General features: G+C 42.5%; 1 protein-coding gene across 24 annotated transcripts in view; it reads right to left on the reverse strand.

Moving 5' to 3' along the window:
• The window catches only part of LOC129854113 (MAP kinase-activating death domain protein-like), a 76221-nt gene that overhangs the window by 38128 nt on the left and 17097 nt on the right, over window positions 1-20996 (reverse strand). For 16 of the 24 annotated variants that reach the window (XM_055920816.1, XM_055920818.1, XM_055920828.1 and 13 more), the window contains exons 2-10: window positions 17968-18185; window positions 17176-17814; window positions 14584-14887; window positions 9387-9518; window positions 8819-8932; window positions 8115-8195; window positions 3986-4042; window positions 2854-3026; window positions 1543-1778 (exon numbers count right to left, since the gene is read on the reverse strand). In XM_055920816.1, the coding sequence (XP_055776791.1) occupies window positions 1543-1778; window positions 2854-3026; window positions 3986-4042; window positions 8115-8195; window positions 8819-8932; window positions 9387-9518; window positions 14584-14887; window positions 17176-17814; window positions 17968-18026 (1795 nt within the window). In that variant the 5' untranslated portion in view covers window positions 18027-18185. The remainder of the gene's footprint in view (window positions 1-1542; window positions 1779-2853; window positions 3027-3985; window positions 4043-8114; window positions 8196-8818; window positions 8933-9386; window positions 9519-14583; window positions 14888-17175; window positions 17815-17967; window positions 18186-20996) is intronic. The other 8 variants (XM_055920839.1, XM_055920838.1, XM_055920837.1 and 5 more) reach the window with 1 other exon arrangement.

Below are 20996 nucleotides of genomic sequence, written 5' to 3' on the forward strand. Positions count from 1 at the left end.
TCAAAGCCCTTTAATGACTCAAAGAAGAGTCTTCAACTATAAAGGTACTTTTCTGAGCTCTTCTGCTGTGCCGTCGGGGAACTGTAGCAAGAATACTTGTAGTCGTATCGCATGGAACACAACCGTGCAGTCACACAATTACTGTTCTTGTTTACGCAGTCCAAAATGGTTCATTGTAAAATCGCAATCTGGGTCAGATGTGCATTATTTGAAAGCTTGTTCTATTGCCAATATGACTAGCTAAGTTATTTACATTTAAGTCATTTAGCAGACGCTCTTATCCAGAGCGACTTACAAATTGGTGCATTCACCTTATGATATCCAGTGGAACAACCACTTTACAATAGTGCATCTAACTCTTTTAAGGGGGGGGGGGTTAGAAGGATTACTTTATCCTATCCTAGGTATTCCTTAAAGAGGTGGGGTTTCAGGTGTCTCCGGAAGGTGGTGATTGACTCCGCTGACCTGGCGTCGTGAGGGAGTTTGTTCCACCATTGGGGTGCCAGAGCAGCGTACAGTTTTGACTGGGCTGAGCGGGAACTGTACTTCCTCAGAGGTAGGGAGGCGAGCAGGCCAGAGGTGGATGAACGCAGTGCCCTTGTTTGGGTGTAGGGCCTGATCAGAGCCTGAAGGTACGGAGGTGCCGTTCCCCTCACAGCTCCGTAGGCAAGCACCATGGTCTTGTAGCGGATGCGAGCTTCAACTGGAAGCCAGTGGAGAGAGCGGAGGAGCGGGGTGACGTGAGAGAACTTGGGAAAGTTGAACACCAGACGGGCTGCGGTTAAGTTATAAAATATGATCTTACCGTGTTAGGCTTTCACAAGAAACAGATTATAATTTTTGGTGCGCATAGAAAGGAATCATTAGTACATTAACGTGCGTGTCCTGCGGCAAATTTGTGTCACAATAAACAAACATAGGCTCATTCTGTTCAGAACAACCCAGGGTATGACGCCATGTAATACTGTAAGTGTACGTCAAACATAGTGACCATAAACATTGACACTGTATATGATACGTTTTAGAATTTGGAAATGTTAAGTGCACATTTGGACTGCTTGGCTTACTTGAATGACATCAAAGCGGTATTTATTATAATCCTCAATGTCTCATCTTTCAAAATACATCGAGTCATCTTAATTTACACCATCTCCCTCACTCAGACAACCAAAAATGTGCTAAAGTTGCCCAATTACCAGGAGGGATGGGGGCAACTTCTAGTCGCTTGGTGCTCAAGTTCAGAACGTCTGTCAGACAAAACCCATACAATGCTGTGAAGTGCAGAGCCAGAGCTCTAACTTCATGTATAGCATGTTACTGTACAGCCACTATGTTCCAATTTAGACAATTAGCGCACAAATCTGCCATTTTCAACTCATATATTGGTACGAGTGTAAAGGGCTACACTTTACTTCACATTATAAATATCCCAAGCTAGCAGGAGTATGGTTCGTGTCAGCTCTAAACACAAATACACCAATTGTCAGTCAGTGCGTGGTATATGCAGTACAGCAGGTGTGTAGGCTAGGGTAAGGGACTTACTGTTGTGGATCCTCTGAAAGGCCAGGTTGGTGGGGTTGAGAGCCCACTCGCCGTAGTACTCCACCGCCTGGGTGTGCGACAGCTTCTCAGCGAAGCCTGAGCGGCGGGGCCGCGAGGCCAGGAAGGACGTGGCCTGGAATGCCACCACAGGCCGGGGGAACAGGCGCAGCGTGCGCGTGTGCATCTGGAAACCCTGGAGCACGTTGGGGGAGTTGAAGAACCGCACCATGGCAACCCTGTTGGAGAAAGAAGGAACGTTGTGTGTTAACGCTTCAATTAGTCATGTTTCAATTCAAAAAGCCTTCTTGTTTATCAAATTTATGTACAAGAGACATTTGTCTTTGGTATGAGGCTCAAATGAAACACATTGTTTCACATGACATTATGACGGTTGAGTCATACACACAACATTGATACAACAGTCGCTAGGATCGGGAGAATAAAGCGCTGCTTTGCATTCTTAACAGCACTATCAACAAGGCACCTGGACTACTGTTCAGTCATGTGGTCAGGTGCCACAAAGAGGTACTTAGGAAAATTGCATTTGGCTCAGAACAGGGCAGCACGGCTGGCCCTTGGATGTACACAGAGAGCTAACAATAATATGCATGTCAATCTCTCCTGGGTCAAAGTGAAGGAGAGATTAACTTCATCACCACTTGTATTTGTGAGAGGTACTGACATGTTGAATGCACCGAACTGTCTGTTTGAACTACTGGCACACAGCTCAGACATCCATACATACCCCACAAGACATGCAACCGGAGGTCTCTTCACAGGTCCCAAGTCCAGAACAGACTATGGGAGGCAACCAGGACTACATGGAACTCTAATACACTTCAAGTAACTCATGGAAGGAGTAAAATTTGATTTAAAAACAGATAAAATACACCTTAAGGAACAGCAGGGACTGTGAAGCAACACAAACATAGACACACGCATATGCACTATACACACATGTACACATGGATTTTGTGTAATAGATATGTGGTAGTAGAGTAGAGGCCTGATGGCACACAATGTTGTGAAATCGGTTATGAATATATTGTAACGTTTTTCAAATGTGTAACTGCCTTAATTTTGCTGGACCTCGCACGCACTTCAGATTTTAAGAATTCAAGTGGGAACAGGGGTCAATCCATAAATTGTGCATATGCAAATAGCCCTTCATATCTATAAAATATCTACAATATTCAGGGACTAAATCAAATGGAGTGTAAGAGTTGAAATTCATCCAACCCCACACATTGCCTTGCATGGATAATATGAGATCTACTTAAAAAGGGATAGAGAAACTTTGTTCAGCCTTGCCTGGTAGCCACATCCACAGAGTCCACGTCGTTGCCGTAGATGAGGGGGTTGAACTCGGTGGAGGAGGGCGACGCCTTGTTCTGGCCGGGAGGGAGCAGGGGTAACTCCTGACCTTCCTGAAACTTCTCCAGGTTCAGAATGGGCTGGGTGTTGAGACTCATGCTGGCCAGGGCCTGGAGCAGGTAGAGGTGAGGTAGGTTTTAATCAACACACTGTCGTGGAGATGAGATGACGGGGGTCACTCGGCCCCACTAGGGGGCACTCTCACCTCAGGCATCAGCTGAAGGGTAGTGCAACAGAATGGTCTCACTAGGACCAGTGTGGAACTGTCTGTTTGGGGTTCAAAACGGTGCAAGAGAGTAGTACAGGGGTTCGGAGACCTCAAAATTGAATAAAAATGAATCACAACTATTATTATTTATTATTTTTGGTTACCCCTTTATTTGTTAATAATTTTTATTTGAGTATTTTTTTTAATTTTTATGTAGTGCTGCTTCATTATTTTGTGTCTGTATGATGCAAGTTCTCATTTGAGAATAAATCATTCATAAGACACAAGGACTAAGCTAGGAGGACTCACAATGTGACCGTTATAAGCCGACAGGTGAGAGTGTGGGACAAAATGAGGAAGCCCGTTACCCAGCAAATTAATCTGAAGAGTGCATGTTTCTGCAGATGCCTGAAATGGGAGTGTCATTTGGGAGAGGTCGGGGGAAGAAGTAACAGCAGAGGGAATTCACTAGCACTCTGGGATTGCTGCAGACTCATTCAGGGTTTTGCACGATGTTAGCACAGTGGATCGTTTGATGGCTAGGTCAGTCCTGGACGCAACCTATGGTGTTACAGCAAAAATCTGCATATCCACTGTGTTTGCTTACAAGAACACTCACTGATGAAAAGATAGATGTGCATACATTCCGGCATGCTCAAGCCAAAACTAAGCAGCCAATAGTGGGTCTTCAAAAATGACCTATTACGAAATCTCTCTATGCCACCAGTCTGTTACAACATCTCAACAATAGTGTATGACATTTCAGAAAATAACAAGCAACAGCAAAAATATTTAAGTTTGGTGAGGAAGAATATCCGTGCAAGGAGCATGGCACATTCCGCAGAAGGAGAAATTAGGAACCTTATTGTCAGAGGAGAAGATCTGCTTTTGGGTGATCACGGTCAACCTAACCAGACACTAGGGAATAGGAGGAGGGGGACAAGAGAGATGCCAGGAAGAGGATCACATGAAAAGGCTGAGCTGACCAATTGCTGAGCAGAATTGAAACCACACATGACAAAAAGGGTCAAGATTGGAGGCTGTGTGTCCAATTCCCTTTAAATGGATTCCTTTCCTAATCTCCACTCAAGCCTGACTACAAAACTGCTGAAAGGACGGGATGCTGGAAAGCAACGTGGAAACCTCGACTAGCCAATAAGTGGGCTAGTGGGGAGAAGGAGATGCCTCTATGTTGCTTTCACATACAGTCCTTTCAGCTAAGTGGTTGCCAAAGAAGGGAGAAAAGGAAAGGTGCAGTTTTAAAGAATTGGAACATAGCCAGAGAACAAGAGAGAAAATGAAGTAGAAAAGTAGAGAGAGAAGAGGTGGTGCATGAGAGAAAGAGAACAAACACGTTTACAGAGATCAAACCATGACAGAGACGAGAGACACAAACAAACATGAGTGCGACAAAACAACACACAAAAAGGAACAGTAATGCACCACACCACAACCAACACAAGTTAGCCACTGTTAGCCGAAAGAGGCTAGCAATGGTTACCAACTGAGAGGATAACCGGTGGCTACAATGGAGAGGTGATACTTAGACACAGAAGGGAGCAGATCTCTTGACAATAACGAAAAATAATTAAAAACCTTTTGGCTCTTTGTTTACTGTCCATACACCCCCAACTCAAATTCTCCCCTCTCTTAACCTGTGAGATGCTGACATACACTGAGTGTAAAAAATATTACAAACACCTGCTCTTTCCATGACACAGTTGAAGTCGGAAGTTTACATACACCTTAACCAAATACATTTAAACCCCGCTTTTCACAATTCCTGACATTTAATTCTAGTAAAAATTCCCTGTCTTAGGTCAGTTAGGATCACCACTTTATTTTAAGAATGTGAAATGTCAGAATAATAGTAGAGAGAATGATTTATTTCAGCTTTTATTTATTTCATCACATTCCCAGTGGGTAAGAAGTTTATACATTCAATTAGTATTTGGTAGCATTGCCTTTAAATTGTTTAACTTGGGTCAAACGTTGCGGGTAGCCTTCCACAAGCTTCCCACAATAAGTTGGGTGAATTTTGGCACATTCCTCCTGACAGAGCTGGTGTAACTGAGTCAGGTTTGTAGGCCTCCTTGCTAGCATACGCTTTTTCAGTTCTGCCCACAAATTTTCGATAGGATTGAGGTCAGGGCCACTCCAATACCTTGACTTTGTTGTCCTTAAGCCATTTTGCCACAACTTTGAAAGAATGCTTACTTGGGGTCATTGTCCATTTGGAAGACCCATTTGCAACCAAGCTTTAACTTCCTGACTGATGTCTTGAGATGTTGCTTCAATATATCCACATCATTTCCCTAACTCATGATGCCATCTATTTTGTGAAGTGCACCAGTCCCTCCTGCAGAAAAGCATCCCCACAACATGATGCTGCCACCCCCCGTGCTTCACGTTTGGGATGGTTTTCTTCGGCTTGCAAGCCTCCCCTTTTTCCTCCAAACATAACGATGGTCATTATGGCCAAAGAGTTCTATTTTTGTTTCATCAGACCAGAGGACATTTTGCACATGGGGACAATGGCAGTTTTGGAGCAGTGGCTTCTTCCTTGCTGAGCGGCCTTTCAGGTAATGGCGATATAGGACTTGTTTTACTGTAAATATAGATACTATTGTACCAGTTTCCTCCAGCATCTTCACAGTGTCCTTTGCTGTTGCTCTGGGATTGATTTGTACTTATCGCACCAAAGTACGTTCCTCTCTAGGAGACAGAACGCATCTCCTTCCTGAGCGGTATGATGGCTGCGTGATCCCATGGTGTTTATACTCGCGTACTATTGTTTGTACAGATGAACGTGGTACCCTCAGGCATTTGGAAATTGCTCCCAAGGATGAACCAGACTTGTGGAGGTCTACAATTATTTTTCTGAGGTCTTGGCTGATTTCTTTTAATTTCCCCGTGATGTCAAGCGAAGAGGCACTGAGTTTGAAGGTAGGCCTTGAAATACATCAACAGGTACACCTCCAATTGACTCAAATTATGTCAATTAGCCTATCAGAAGCTTCTAAAGCCATGACAATTTTCCAATCTGTTTAAAGGCATAGTCAACTTGTGGGTATCAACTTGTATGTAAACTTGTGACCCACTGGAATTGTGATACAGTGAATTAATCTGTCTGTAAATAATTGTTGGACAAATGACTTGTGCCATGCACAAAGTAGATGTCCTAACCGACTTGCCAAAACTATAGTTTGTTAACAAGAAATTTGTGGAGTGGTTGAAAAACGAGTTTTAATGTAAACTTCCGACTTCAACTGTAGACTGACCACGTGAATCCAGGTGAAAGGTATGATCTCTTATTGATGTCACTTGTTAAATCCACTTGAATGTAGATGAAGTGTAGATGAAGGGGAGGAGACAGGTTAAAGAAGGATTTTGAGATATGGATTGTGTATGTATGTATGCCATTCAGAGGGTTAATGGGCAAGATAAAAGATTTAAGAGTCTTTGAACGGGGTATGGTAGTAGATGCCAGGCGCACAGGTTTGTGTGTCAAGAGCTGTAAAGCTACTGTGTTTTTCCACAAATGATCCACCACCCAAACGACATCCAGCCAACTTGACACAACTGTGGGATGCATTGGAGTCAAAATGGCCCAGCATCCCTGTAGAATGCTTTCGACACCTTGTAGAGTCCATGCCCCAATGAATCAAAGCTGTTCTGAGGGCAAAAGGGGGTGCAACTCAATATTAGGAAGGTGTACCAAATGTTCTATACACTCAGTGCATACTAACCCATTCTCTGTGCGGGACTGCAAGGACCTACCAGCTACCACTTGTTTGTTACTGTTTTGTAGGGCTGAGGACTGCTTTAATCCTTAAAACAATAGAACCTATGAAAACTCACCTTTACCCATGTCTTTTCACTCAAATGGCATGTTACCACATCAGATTTTTGGCACTGCCAACCCACGGGTCTATCTTAATCAATCGCACTCTGGGATAGGGCCAAGTGTATCACACACAAATACTGCACTGATTCTGATTCAAAGCATACCAACAAACTATGATATGCAGGGATTTTCAACATGATGAGGTATGACTGGGGATTCAAATTGGGGTTACTGTGTTTGGATGTTAAAAAACAACCACTGAATGACATTTGGTGACGAGTTGTGATGCATTTTAATGGTGATGATGAATTGTACCTAGAATGTTCAAATGTGACATTTGTTCATATGGCGGATTTTATAAATTTTGTTGTACTTTTCATTTAACTTTTCTTCATAAACCATCTTGTGCTTAATATGCTCTTTAAAAATCTAATAAACTCAAAAAACAGATGATGACAATGTTGGGTAGGAATAGTTACTGGCAAAATGTGCTAGTGATAACTTGATGTCAAGATGGTAGGTGGGGGTTACTAGATGTCCACTGATAATTCAAGGTGCTTTTAGTTACAATGCCAAACTTATGTGGTACTACAGTGGAATGTTTGATTGGCATTTCACAACATGCGAAAGAGAGGTTTATGAATCAGAACCAGCTTCTAATATACATATTGTTATTTGGGCTTAGAGGATTTGGTTAGTTCTACTGCTACAGCTGTTACTGAGGTCTCAGGGAGTGAGACCTAGTATCTGCTTTTACCTCCAAGAGCTAGCGCATGCACAGAAAAGAGAGAAAAACAGAAACACTTGTTTTCGTTAGGACATTACAACGCTTAACTCAACAATGCTCCCACGCTATATGCATAGTTAGTACATACAACACGGTGAGAGAACAGGGACACCGACGTGCCTGGCGCAACTCATCAAACCTCTTTTGAAACATATCTAAAACTGAAAGAAGAGAAGTTGATCACTTGAAAACAAATAGTTTACACATATGGTAATATTGCAGGTTTTCTTATGTAATTAAGCAATACAAGAGGTTGAAATAAACAGAGTTAACTGTTGGTAGTGCTAACATACATGCTTAGTGAACGACCACTGAAAATAGTGCTATCGGGTTTTGTTGTGACAGGCTATATTTACCTGTTTCAGGTGTTTCTTGAGTTCTGTGGATTCTGGCTCGGGAAGAGGGGGTAGGTGCTCTGCATTGGTGGGTGCTTTGACCTGTGGAGCAACAAAGCATGCTTCAATTGTAAGATTTTTTGCAAAACAACCATGTACACTACACACTCACAAGTGGACACAAATACCGCTTCAAAATGTTGAAAACATACATCAGTCACCATTACCTACTAAATAGTAGATGAAAGGGAAGGAGTTTGTCCCTAGAAAGACAGACTGGGATGTGGGTGTGTGTTCTAGCACTGGATGCTCTCGGTCTCACAGAGTGGGAGGACTTTTATGTTGAAGTCAGTTTCTGCACAGGTTTGAAATGAGGATAACAAGAGCTAGGTTTCTTCCTCCTGCATAAAGTCCATATCTAGCCGGTCACAATGAGAGAACTGAACCCCAAACGGGATTTGGAAGTGAAAATAAAGTGTCTAGACTCGTCTCCCAATCAGAGAGAATGCCGTATGGAACTCAAATAGATCTGCAAACGAATAGCACGGACCTGCGAACGAATAGCACAGACCTGCGAACGAATAGCACAGACCTGCGAACAAATAGTAGATGAAAAGAATAGCATAGATCTGCAAAAGAATAGCATAGATCTGCAAAATAAGAACATAGATCTGCAGAGACCGTGGCAGGGACGCTGAAGCGCACGTCCATTTTGGGGCACTTACCTTGTTACAGTCCAGGTCCACGAGCCAAATGTCATCGGGCATTTTGAAATCAGATTTGTAGAGGAAGAAGCTGGCAGGCACACCTATGATGTAAGGGGTGGGGGCAAGGAGAAGCTACAAAGGAGAGAGAAAGAACATTGTATGACGTCACGATCAGACAAAAACAAATCAGCACACAAGGAAGACTAGCTCCAATAGGAGGAGCCTCACACCATAGACTAAAGCTAGTGGGCTAGAACTCCACTAGGTATGCGTTCAAATCCCAGGTAAAACTCTCAACATAATACAGGGACTAATCTCTTCTTCAACAACTACAATCACAAATCACCAAAAAAGCAATGGATGATAAAATTGGCAAAACGAATCAAATAAAAAATTGTGAAACGTTCAAAGGCAATCAATTAGGGTGCAGGAATCCCCCCCAAAATACAACATTGTGTGCAGAAGTGTATCCCTTAAAAAAAAAAAATTCCACAACCTCTGGTTCCAGCTATTAAAAAGCCCTCTAGTTGTTCTCCTAATAGTACTACAACTACCAGTACTGCAGTCATTGGTTTGATTGACGTACCTGTTCAGCGGATGCCATGCAGGTGGGCAGTAGGGGAATGACAGGGAACATGTACTCCAGGGGGTAGATCATGGCCACAAACGCCATGACACTCATGGTCAGGGCATTGTAGTCCCGCGACTGGAGGACCACCTGGAAGACACAAATCAAAACAAACTATTTGAAGTGCATTTAAACATCTCAATTGTAAATGGACAATAAATACTTCAGAAGCCTGTTGGCCATAGGTGATCACATGCTGTTTGTTCCATACAAGATACTCAATTACATTCAATGACCAACCTAGTTTTATTACTTCACAATAAGAGATGTAGCATTGACTAGTTGAGTGGTTGTTTCAACACCCACATACAGACCAAAATATGCTGTTTTCACTATACAACAGTGACATGTTAAAGCTTGAACAGCGAAAGGAGGTCCTTCAAGGGTAACCTGACAGAGTTTAGAGAATAGAGTAGTATACAATATATCCTGGACCTCGAAGCCAGTTCCACTGCTTTTTTCCCCATTGTTCCCCTCTAATCAGACACTGATTTAGACCTGGGACACCAGGTGTGAGCAATTAATTATCAGGTAGAACAGAAAAAACAGCAGGCTCCGCACCTTGTAGGTTAACGGAACCCAAACCGGCTGCGCGCGTGCGCCATCGTGCGCTATTGGTAATTTGTCCTATTTAGCTAGCTTGCTGTTGCTAGCTAATTTGTCCTGGGATATAAACATTCAGTTGTTATTTTACCTGAAATGCACAAGGACCTCTACTCTGACAATTAATCCACACATAAAACGGCCAACCGAATAGTTTCTAGTCATCTCTCCTCCTTCAAGGCTTTTTCATCTTTGAACTTATATGGTGATCGCATCTAAACTTTCATTGTATTACCACGACAACCAGCAACAAAGTTCATCTTTCAATCACCCACGTGGGTATAACCAATGAGGGTACCTGCTTCTATAAACCAATGAGGAGATGGGAGATGCAGGACTTTCAGCGCGATCTGCGTCAGAAATAGGAATGAATTCTGTTTTAGCCCTTGTCATCGCAGACGCTCGTTGGCGCGCGTGAGCAGTGTGGGTGCAATAATTGAATAACATGGATTTCTACATTTATTTTACTACGCTCGCACACGCGACGTGTCCGGTCTGGTCAGCATGTAATGCTCGGGCACGCGATGTGTATGATCAGCATAAAAAACGAGACCTATATCGACATTACCTGAAAGGCCACTCAGCAAGGAAGAAGCCACTGCTCCAAAACCGCCATAAAAAAGCCAGACTACGGTTTGGAACTGCATACGGGGACAAAGATCATACTTTTTGGAGAAATGTCCTCTGGTCTGATGAAACAAAAATAGAACTGTTTGGCAATAATGACCATCGTTATGTTTGGAGGAAAAAGGGGGAGGTTTGTAAGCCGTGAAGAACGGGGGTGGCAGCATCATGTTGTGGGGGTGTTTTGCTGCAGGAGGGACTGGTGCACTTCACATAATAGATGGCATCATGAGGTAGAGAAATGTGGATATTTCGAAGCAACATCTCAAGACGTCAGTCAAGAAGTTAAATCTTGGTCGCAAAAAGATCTTCCAAATGGACAATGACCCCAAGCATAATTCCAAAGTTGTGGCAAAATGGCTTAAGGACAACAAAGTCAAGGTATTGGAGTGGCATCACAAAGCCCTGACCTAAATCCCATAGAAAATTTGTGGCCAGAACTGAAAAAGTGTGTGCGAGCAAGGAAGCCTACAAACCTGACTTAGTTACACCAGCTCTGTCAGGAGCAATGGGCCAAAATTCACCCAACTTATTGTGGGAAGCTTGTGGAAGGCTACCCGAAACGTTTGACCCAAGTTAAACATTTTAAAGGCAATGCTACCAAATACTAATTGAGTGTATGTAAACTTCTGACCCACTGGGAATGTGATGAAAGAAATAAAAGCTGAAATAAATAATTCTCTCTACTATTATTCTGACATTTCACATTCTTAAAATAAAGTGGTGATCCTAACTGACCTAAGACAGGGAATTTTTACTAGAATCAAATGTCAGGAATTGTGAAAAACTGAGTTTAAATGTATTTGGCTAAGGTGTATGTAAACTATATGTAAACTCAACTTCAACTGTACATATGGAATCACGTAGTAACCAAAAAACAGAAGTGTTAAATCAAAATATATGTAACTTTTAACAAGACACACCTGTTAATTGAAATGCATTCCATGTGACTACCTCATGAAGCTGGTTGAGAATGCCAAGAGTTTTTTGATTTGTTTAACAATTTTTTTGGCTCCTACATGATTCCATGTGTTATTTCATAGTTTTGATGTCTTCACTATACAAAGTAGAAAATAGTCCAAATAAAGAAAAACCCTGGAATGAGGTGTCCAAACTTTTGGAAGGATTCACTTTAAGGCAGACTTAGCAAGATGACCTTACAACGAGCAGCAACGCAGATGAGATGAGCACGATGCAAGACAGCAGAGACATTAGTGTCACGCTTCAACGCTCCTAGACGTTGCGGAAATTGACCCAAATAAATGCTTCACAGAGTTCAAGTAACAGACACATCAACTGTTCAGGGGAGACTGAAATCAGGCCTTCATGGTCGAATTGCTGCAAAGAAACCACAACTAAAAGGTCACCAATAAGAAGAGATGCAGAGTACGTGAACGGGTGATCTCCGCATGTGTAGTTCCCACCGTGAAGCATGTGATGGTGTGAGGGTGCTTTGTTGGTGACACTGTCAGTGATTTATTTCGAAATCAAGGCACTCTTAACCAGCATGGCTACCGCAGCATTCTGCAGCAATACGCCATCCCATCTGGTTTGCGCTTAGTGGGACTATCATTTGTTTTTCAAGAGGACAACGACCCAACACACCTCCAGGCTGTGTAAGGGCTATTTAACCAAGGAGAGTGATGAGTGCTGCATCAGATGACCTGGCCTCCACAATCATCTGACCTCAACCCAATTGAGATGGTTTGGGATGAGTTGGATCGCAGAGTGAAGGAAAAGCAGTGAACAAGTGCTCAGTATTTGTGGGAACTCCTTCAAGACATTTGGAAAAGCATTCCAAGTGAAGCTGGTTAAGAGAACGCCAAGCGTGTGCAAAGCTGTCATCAAGGCAAAGGGTGGTTATTTGAAGAATCTCAAATAGAAAATTATTTCATAGTTGTGCTGTCTTCACTATTATTGTAAAATGTGATTCCATGTGTTATTTCATAGTTTATGTACACTATTATTCTACAATGTAGAAAATAGTAAAAATAAAAACTCTTGACTGAGTAGGTGTCCAAACTTTGGATTTTATATATACAGTAACAAAGTAAGAGAAGCTTAGGTCTATCCCCAGCGAGAGATCGAGATGAAAGAAATTGTACACAAGAGGGCGTGCTAAACAGCCTTTTTTTTTTTTTACATGGCTACATTTTTTACACCGTGCTAAAAGAGTCGTTTTGCACAACCTCGAGTGCACAATTGCTTCTCTACAACGGGTTACTGATTAAATAAAAAACGTTATTTTTGATAAATGTTTTCATAGGCTACTATTTAATCCCTCAGCTAAAATATAGGCCTAGTATCGACATCTATGGTTGCTAGACCAGCCAGCTGTCCGTTCAATCTATCGGTTAGGTTACCAGAGACGCGACCCAGTCGCTAAGTCTTTTTGCTCTATATCTATGGACGCGACCCAGTCACTCATTCTAAATGTTCCGCTCTTATTCCTTGCTTGTAGCTGCATTTGCCTAAGATATTCAGTTGAGTAAAATCACAACGTTGCTAAAACTATCCTAAAACTATCCAGACCAGAACACTTCAAACCGCAGGCCTATCCCCTACCAAAAATGTGATTCAAAAGGTATGTGGCTAATTCGTTAATTTTCTATTACAATATTTTTTATAAAGATAAGCATTGTATTTTAAGATTATAGGAGTAACTCTGGTAGGCCTAAAACATTCTTCCTCACATCAAGTTCAACTGTTGGAGTCAGTAAGAGCATCGGCCTGCAGTATAACAGGCTAATACCCACACCAAACCTTCAAAAGTTTCTAAACTTCATTAATGCAATACAGTATCAAAAGTAAGTCACTTTTAACTTTTATATGGAAAATACAAGCAGGATAGTATATTGGAGCAAACATTACAGTTGGAATTTAATTTGGCCAAAAAAATTACTCAGAATGAAACAAATCTCATAAGTTTTGAACAGCCTGTATTGCTGCAATTACCAAAAAGGCTAGTGCCTACCGTACCCAACAAATAACAGCAAGTCTAATTAAATGTATTTTACAATAGGCCTACTTTGAACGAATCTTAAACGAAATACAGAGCACACAATTAAAAAGACAGATCGAACTTAATTTAGCCAACGAAAATGTCTCAACAGAATTTTTTTTTTAAACACGTTTTACATATTTAAAGAACTAGTTTAGATAAATATGCATTACAATAACAATGAGATACAGTAATGATAATGCTACAAAAGTATTATAAATACTTTCTTTTTTTTAAGTTACAAAATTGCATCCTACCTGAATAGAGTAGCACAGTAGCTTGCATTTGGCCGCGCCAACTTTCTTCCCATATTTGTCTACTACTACATATGTAATGGGAATATTATTCTGCATTGTGAATTGACATGGAATTTTATGATTTAAAAAAGATAGTTAACGGGAAAAAATGGCAGTTTAAACATTAAGCAAAATTGTCCATCGTTCACATCCCTAACATATAGCTGTTGAGGGCAGGAAAACACAACAGTACTCATTCCACTGTCAAACCTAGAAGGCAATGGATTGATTTGTGACTGGGCAATAGCCATATTTAAAAGGCAGAGGCCGTGTTCGAGAGTATCAAAACCTTGATATATCATGGGTTAATTGTGACTGACTGATCTACAAATAATATTGAGTAGTTATTTATGATGTAAGGTGATTTGTAGATCAGTCAGTCTTGACTTGCCTTTAAAAGTCGGCTGCAATGTGGAACGCGCCCAGAGCTGTTTGAGAAAATACATTTTTCTGAGTCGCTGATCACCGACTGCACCAACTGACTGATCGACAAATCACTTTGTATCCTAAATACCTACTTATTATGATTTGTAGATCAGTCTTCTCAGTTGCAGATTTGAAGCTCTCAAACACGGCTATAAAGTAGTTCTCCGGGTAAACTCCATTTAAAACGTCAGCCCTTTCCCCTAACCTTGTGCTCCAGTAGGATGCAGCTGAGCACCATGAGGCAGGCGTCCACACCCAGCAACTCCAGGGGCAGGTGCAGGGGAAAGTCCACCATGGAGAAGCGAGAGTTGTCGGGCAGGGCAAAGGTGAGTGCCGGCTGCATCTCGTGGGGCAGCACCTCCACATCTACGCGCCGCTGGCCCGCCACGGGCACCGGAGAGCGCAGGAGGCGGTAGACCCAGGACTCGATCTCCCGCAGGTCAGCCAGCAGCTGGCTGCCCTTCTCCTCAACCAGCAGGGCCCCCGTGAACACGCGCCACATGGTGTCCCTGATGGGAGAATGACAAGTCAGTCAACAAACTAACAACAGACAGTTTAGATACACATGGAAAGGCCTCTGTGACATGGTGTCCCTGACAGGAGACAGTCAACAAATCATATCACAATCAAATTTCTCAACAGGTGATAAAAGCATAAATTATTACATAAATTATTCTAATATTAGGCGAGCGCTACATCATCAAAACCTTACAACTACATTTACACAGACAAAGCACCACTCCCTGTGCATTCTACTGTAAGTTGTCATTGTGCAAACAAGACGCCGATATAGGCCGCCGATATGTCGACAGCCCTCCACTCTGAACGTACACACCCTTACACACAACCTGGCGGCATTAAACCCTCTTTGCAGTGGCCTGGCGTCTGTTGGCAAAGGAGGGAGATTAATCATTTGCTCGTCAGAGCTCGCCCTGGGCCACCGCCCACTGCAGCTGCTCCCTGAAGGCAGTCAGAGACCTCAATCTGTCAGCCGAGCGCTGTGTGTGTGTGTGTGTGTGTGTGTGTGTGTGTGTGTGTGTGTGTGTGTGTGTGTGTGTGTGTGTGTGTGTGTGTGTGTGTGTGTGTGTGTGTGTGTGTGTGTGTGTGTGTCAGAGACTTATAGGGAGTGTGGAAGTGTGACTGTGCGCGTTTGTATGTGCGTGTGTCTGTCTGTCTGTGCGCCTGTGTGTGTGTGTGTGTGTGTGTGTGTGTGTGTGTGTGTGTGTGTGTGTGTGTGTGTGTGTGTGTGTGTGTGTGTGTGTGTGTGTGTGTGTGTGTGTGTGTGTGTGTGTGTGTGTGTGTGTGTGTGTGTGTGTGTGTGTGTGTGTGTGTGTGTGTGTGTGTGTGTGTGCTGCAGCAGCAACCTGCAACGCAGTAGACTGACACAGTGTTATGTAAGGCAGCACAGCCAGGGCTCTAAAGTGCTCACCAATTTGGAAGCATATACGACTAAATATTTTGCTGTACTACCTGGGGTTTTATTTTGGGAGCACCAAAGGAACTAAAATAAATAACTGTCTAACAGTGTTTCACCGTAACGCTCTTCTCCACACTGCTCAAACAAGACAGGCTGCCTACAGCAAATAAATAAGTTCAAATTATTAAAACAATAAGTTCCAATTGCAGCCTTTTTTTCAATATAATCTCTAAGGAAACATAATAGAACTTGTGTTAAAATAATTAACATTTTGCTTATTGCATGTAAAACAAAATGCTTTTGCATGGGAATGTCTCATATCCTGTGTGCGTAAAGGTGCGCGCACACAATGTTCTCAGATCTTCATCAATTGCCTTGCATGAACACCAGCTGACAGCAGCATGACAGGCCATGTGCCAGTGTGTATGTGTGTCTTCGAGAGCAGGGGAACCACGCATTTCCTACAGCATTTGTTAGGAGACCCCACAATATGGGACGAGGCAAGGCCATGCTGACTCACTGACACTACATCCAAGAATTGAAGGTCAAAACCTCTGGCCTTCAGACCAGTGTTGTTTAAAAAAGTAATGAGTGGGGCAATTCCAACTAGTCCATTAAATGTCATGAGTGGGGTTGAAAGGCCATAAGAAATTGGTACATTTAACATTACTGTTTTTTCAGTACGTTTTTATTCCCAATTCATTAACTCAATCTCAATGAATTCCTGGATTTCAAAACAATAACTTTTATTTTAAAAAACAAGTAGTTGAGTATTGGAATGTATTTGAAAAAACTCAAATACATTCCCATGCATAATTTTTTTTTTTTATGAATACTTTCAAATACAATCTGTTTTTTATTATTATTTATTTTTTATTACAAATAATCATTCAAATACTCAAATAAAAATGCTTGTTTTGGGCTGTGTATATTACAACCAGATCGTACTGAATCTGTTCTGGACGTTGATATGGATTTAAAATGTATCATACTGTGACCAGATCCCAAATATCAGCTCTGGATTTATAAACATAGGAATTTAGAAGGTTTTGCAAACAGATCTTCCAAGATAAGTACTTACGACTAATACTAAACTCATCTTTTCTTGCTTTCAAATAGAGGTGGTCAACCACTTGTGGTTGCAACTGAGCTGGGTGGTTTAAAATAAAACCAGCCTAAATAAAAAAAAACTATTGACCACATACCTTTGAATCATATTTTTGGTAGTGATAGGCCTACGGTTGGAAGTGTTCTAGTCTGGGTAATTTTAGGATAGTTTTAGCAACGTTGTGATTTTACTCAACTGAATCTCCTGAAATAAATTATGGAAACCAGGGGGCTCCATTGTTTGATAAACCTGGCACCATGCGTAGGCCTCACCTCTGAGTTCCGCGGGGCAGGCCAGCGCGCTGGGTCAACCTGTGGCTGCAGCAGTCCACCATTCTCTTGAGGATGTACAGGCACTCCCTAAAGGTGGAGAAGAAGGGGTAGTGGCTGATCATGCACAGCGAGGTCAGCGTGCTGTCGCGGTTCCGATTGACCATTTTGTCAGTGCTGCGTTTGTGCCGAGGGGACCTGCCGGCATTTGGCTCACCACCGGGCGGTCCCGGCTCCGTGCCTGGCGCAGATGTGGCTGTTGTGTTGGCACTGGCAGGTGTCGGCAACGTGGAGGCAGTGGGGCAGCCACCGCTGCCATCGGAACCCTCACTGGTCGCTTCCGCTGTCTGTGCCGCCGTTCCACCACTACCCGTCTTGTCACGGCGGTGCCCCCCACGCTGGAAGGAGCGGTAGAAGTTAACGCAGATACCGTAGCGCGTGATGCCCGAGTCTTTATCAGTGAGTGCGAAGACGAAAGAGGCGTCGTCTCGCAGGCTGACCCGGCGCTGCCGGATGCTCTGGCATCCCTCAGGCTGACAGAAGAAGACCACGTCCGGGGACAGAGGGAAGTCCGGGTGGTCCTCCAGCGGGTAGCGACGAAGGAGCTGGGGAGTCTGGGATCCGGTATCAGTGCTGGGCTGCCTGGAAGGTAGGATGGAGGGAGAAATGGCCATAGAAACAGTATTGTATTTTTAAAAAATCACAAAAACAAAGGCCTAAAGATATAATGTGAGGTAGTAGGAATCAGTTTGGGATTGGACTGTTATCTCCCAACCATCCCTACGAAGTCCTCACCTGGCTCCGACCACCACCAGGTAGTCCAGCAGACGGGGGCACATTTTCTTTTTCTCCATCTTTGATTGATGACGTCTTTAAGTCATGGCAACACAGACATATATCACCTCTCTGGTCAGTCAGCAGCTGTTCAATCACGAAGAGGCAGGGCTAGGTGTGGGAGAAGCATGCAGGATCTTAGTGGTCATTGTGGACATCTGAGAAAAGAATGGGGAAACCTGTAAAACAAGAAAATGTAGTATGTTACGTCTACGGTTATGGTTTTCAGCTTTATTCTTTCACTAAAACCTTGTTCACACTGGCAGTTTGAAGTGACTCAAATCCTATTTTCTGGCACACACATTTTTCCTGCAGTCTTTTTTTAATTTTTCCCTTTATTTAACCAGGTAGGCCAGTTGAGAACAAGTTCTCATTTACAACTGCGACCTGGCCAAGAAAGCAAAGCAGTGCGACACAAGCAACAACAAAGAGTTACACATGGAATGAACAAACGTACAGTCAATAACACAATAAAGAGAAAAAAAAAATAAAAAATCCTGCAGTCTGAACAGCCTGGACATGGGATATTTCAAGCCACATACAAATCTGATTCCTGGCCATGCGATTCATTTTCCCTCAAGTGGTTTTTAGACTGTTATTTGGCATATTTTGTTGCTTTCTAGCTACTCTGTTGACAGTTTGACGAGAACATGTGGTAGCTTACTAGCTTGTTAATTGTTTACAAACAAATTAGAGAAAGTGCTAGAAAGCTGAAAAACTACCTAGCTAGCTAGACTGCTGTGATTAGCCAAAAAGGACTCGTTTTGATAGGAAGCACGAGCACCACCAATCAACTTACACCACTGCGCATACGCCCGTCGTTACTATGAAAACAAGCATAGCCATCTCAGCAAATGACCGCGGTCTGAATACACACAAATGCAATTTGATCACTTGTAACTTACTGTTTTGAACAGTCAGTATTTCAAAACAGGTTTGCGCATTAAGGCCTGCTGTGTGAACAAGGCTAAAGTAGCTAGGGTAATTGTACATTTTTTTTATGGAAATCTATTGCCTAAAAGTGTCGGTAACTTGAAAAAGCAGCTAACCACACAATGCTTATTTGTTTAACACTTTTTTGTAATTCAAGCTTGTCTAGCTAATACTGCTATGACAATTTGAACAAGTTTGTTAAAAATTACTAATCTGTGCACATGCCCAGTTTTACGGACTCTACAGAAAGGAGAGTTCCACCCCACCTCAGGCAGTGTGGACAATTATCATTGGAAACATGTCCACTCCGGGCAAATATCTTAAGAATCTATGATCAGTTGTCTCTTTTATGTGACCAACTTTTCAGTTAGTTAGCCTTTAGGCATCATTATGATTACACTTTAGTTTTGTTTGGGGCTGATGAAAAAGCAGCCAGTTTGTACAAATGGTTCCCATTCTATGCGAGTCCTTTTGAACCAGGTGTGTTTCTTGGAGCATTGCTCTATCAACATGGTTTCTTGCTAGGATATCAAGACAGCCGGAACATTTAATAGGACCGTTTAGGCCTTTCAGATTCCAAGAGAGAATAGCTAGCATTGCCATTGTTTAAACAAAGAATGTAGTATTAATGATGTAATCGTTATCTTTAGTGTTAAGCCCCCCCCTACGGTTCCCCCTGTGAACCATTCCCCACTTCCCTCCCCAGCCCACCACCCATAGGACATCCAGCCAACTTGACACACTGTGGCAAGCATTGGGGTCAACATGGGCCAGCATCTATGTGGAACGCTTTCAACACCTTGTAGAGTCTATGCCCCGACAAAATGAGTCCGTTCTGAATGTAAAAGGGGGGGGGGGGGGGGCAACTCAATATTAGGAAGGTGTTCCTAATGTTTAGTATACACAGTGTATGTTCTCTATGTATAAAAAAAAAGATAAAAGATAAGGGCATGTGCAAGAAGAAAAGCATTCTATAATCTAGATATTCACAATAATTAAATTATGGCCTTTAGGCTAAGTCCTAATGATCAGTTGTCTCTGTATCTAGATAGCAACTTCTGTTGCTAGTCAAATAATCACTATAGAAAGCTAGACATACTCCCCTTTTGTTCTAATTTGATTAGTATTAGCTATCAACACTTCACTTCCAAATGGTGAATGCATGACGTTTAGCGCTTATAGACAGCTAGCTAATACAGCAAGAAAGAAATCACATTTCGTTGTGTGAAAAAACATGTAGCCAAGGCTATATACATGAGTGTGTTGATGCTAGCTAATGAAAGTGCTAACTAGTGCTTGATGACTACATCGGACATGGAAGTATGATCACAAGGAAAAACGCACAAACACAAACAGTGGCATTTCTGTGTTGAGTCTACACACTCTACTTCACATCTACTGCAGAATGTGACAATAAGCTCTCCATCAGGAAATGTCTATACTGAGCCTCCTTTCTGTTGGAGGCACTTGTAGGACTTAGGAGACTTTTCAATAGCGTCTCTCTGATGAAGTAAGCAGCTTAGGGGCCAAAGGGGTCCTGTGCGAGAGATCTTCCCGGGAATGTAAGCTCCCTCAGAGCTTGCACTATGGTCCAGCCATCACTCTAACAGGTACTGGCAGCAGGCTCAGCAAACAGGAGTAACCATGACCATCCCCCACTGCTGAACCACTTGCATAAGAACCAAATATACCCAAAATTGTGTATTTTATGATAAAATTATGAAACTTGGTACATTAATACTAGATACCGTAACATTTTGCATTTGACATTTTAGTAATTTAGCAGATGCTCTTATCCAGACCGACTTACAGGAGCAATTATGGTTCAGTGCCTTGCTCAAGGGCACGTAGACAGATTTTTCACCTCTTAACCGCTAGGCTACCTACCGCCTACTTAAGGAACATTTTAAAGATTGGAGGCAGTCTGGGAAGCGTGTCAGTCAACAAGGGTGGTCATTTTAATCAAATGGCTGCCATTTGGATTTCCCTGTACTTAGAATGTTGAAAATGGAACAATATAACTCTACCTTTTTGAATGGGATGTATGGGACACAATA

The sequence above is a fragment of the Salvelinus fontinalis genome, chromosome 4 (assembly GCF_029448725.1).
Source record: "Salvelinus fontinalis isolate EN_2023a chromosome 4, ASM2944872v1, whole genome shotgun sequence".
Classification (NCBI taxonomy): Eukaryota; Metazoa; Chordata; class Actinopteri; order Salmoniformes; family Salmonidae; genus Salvelinus; species Salvelinus fontinalis.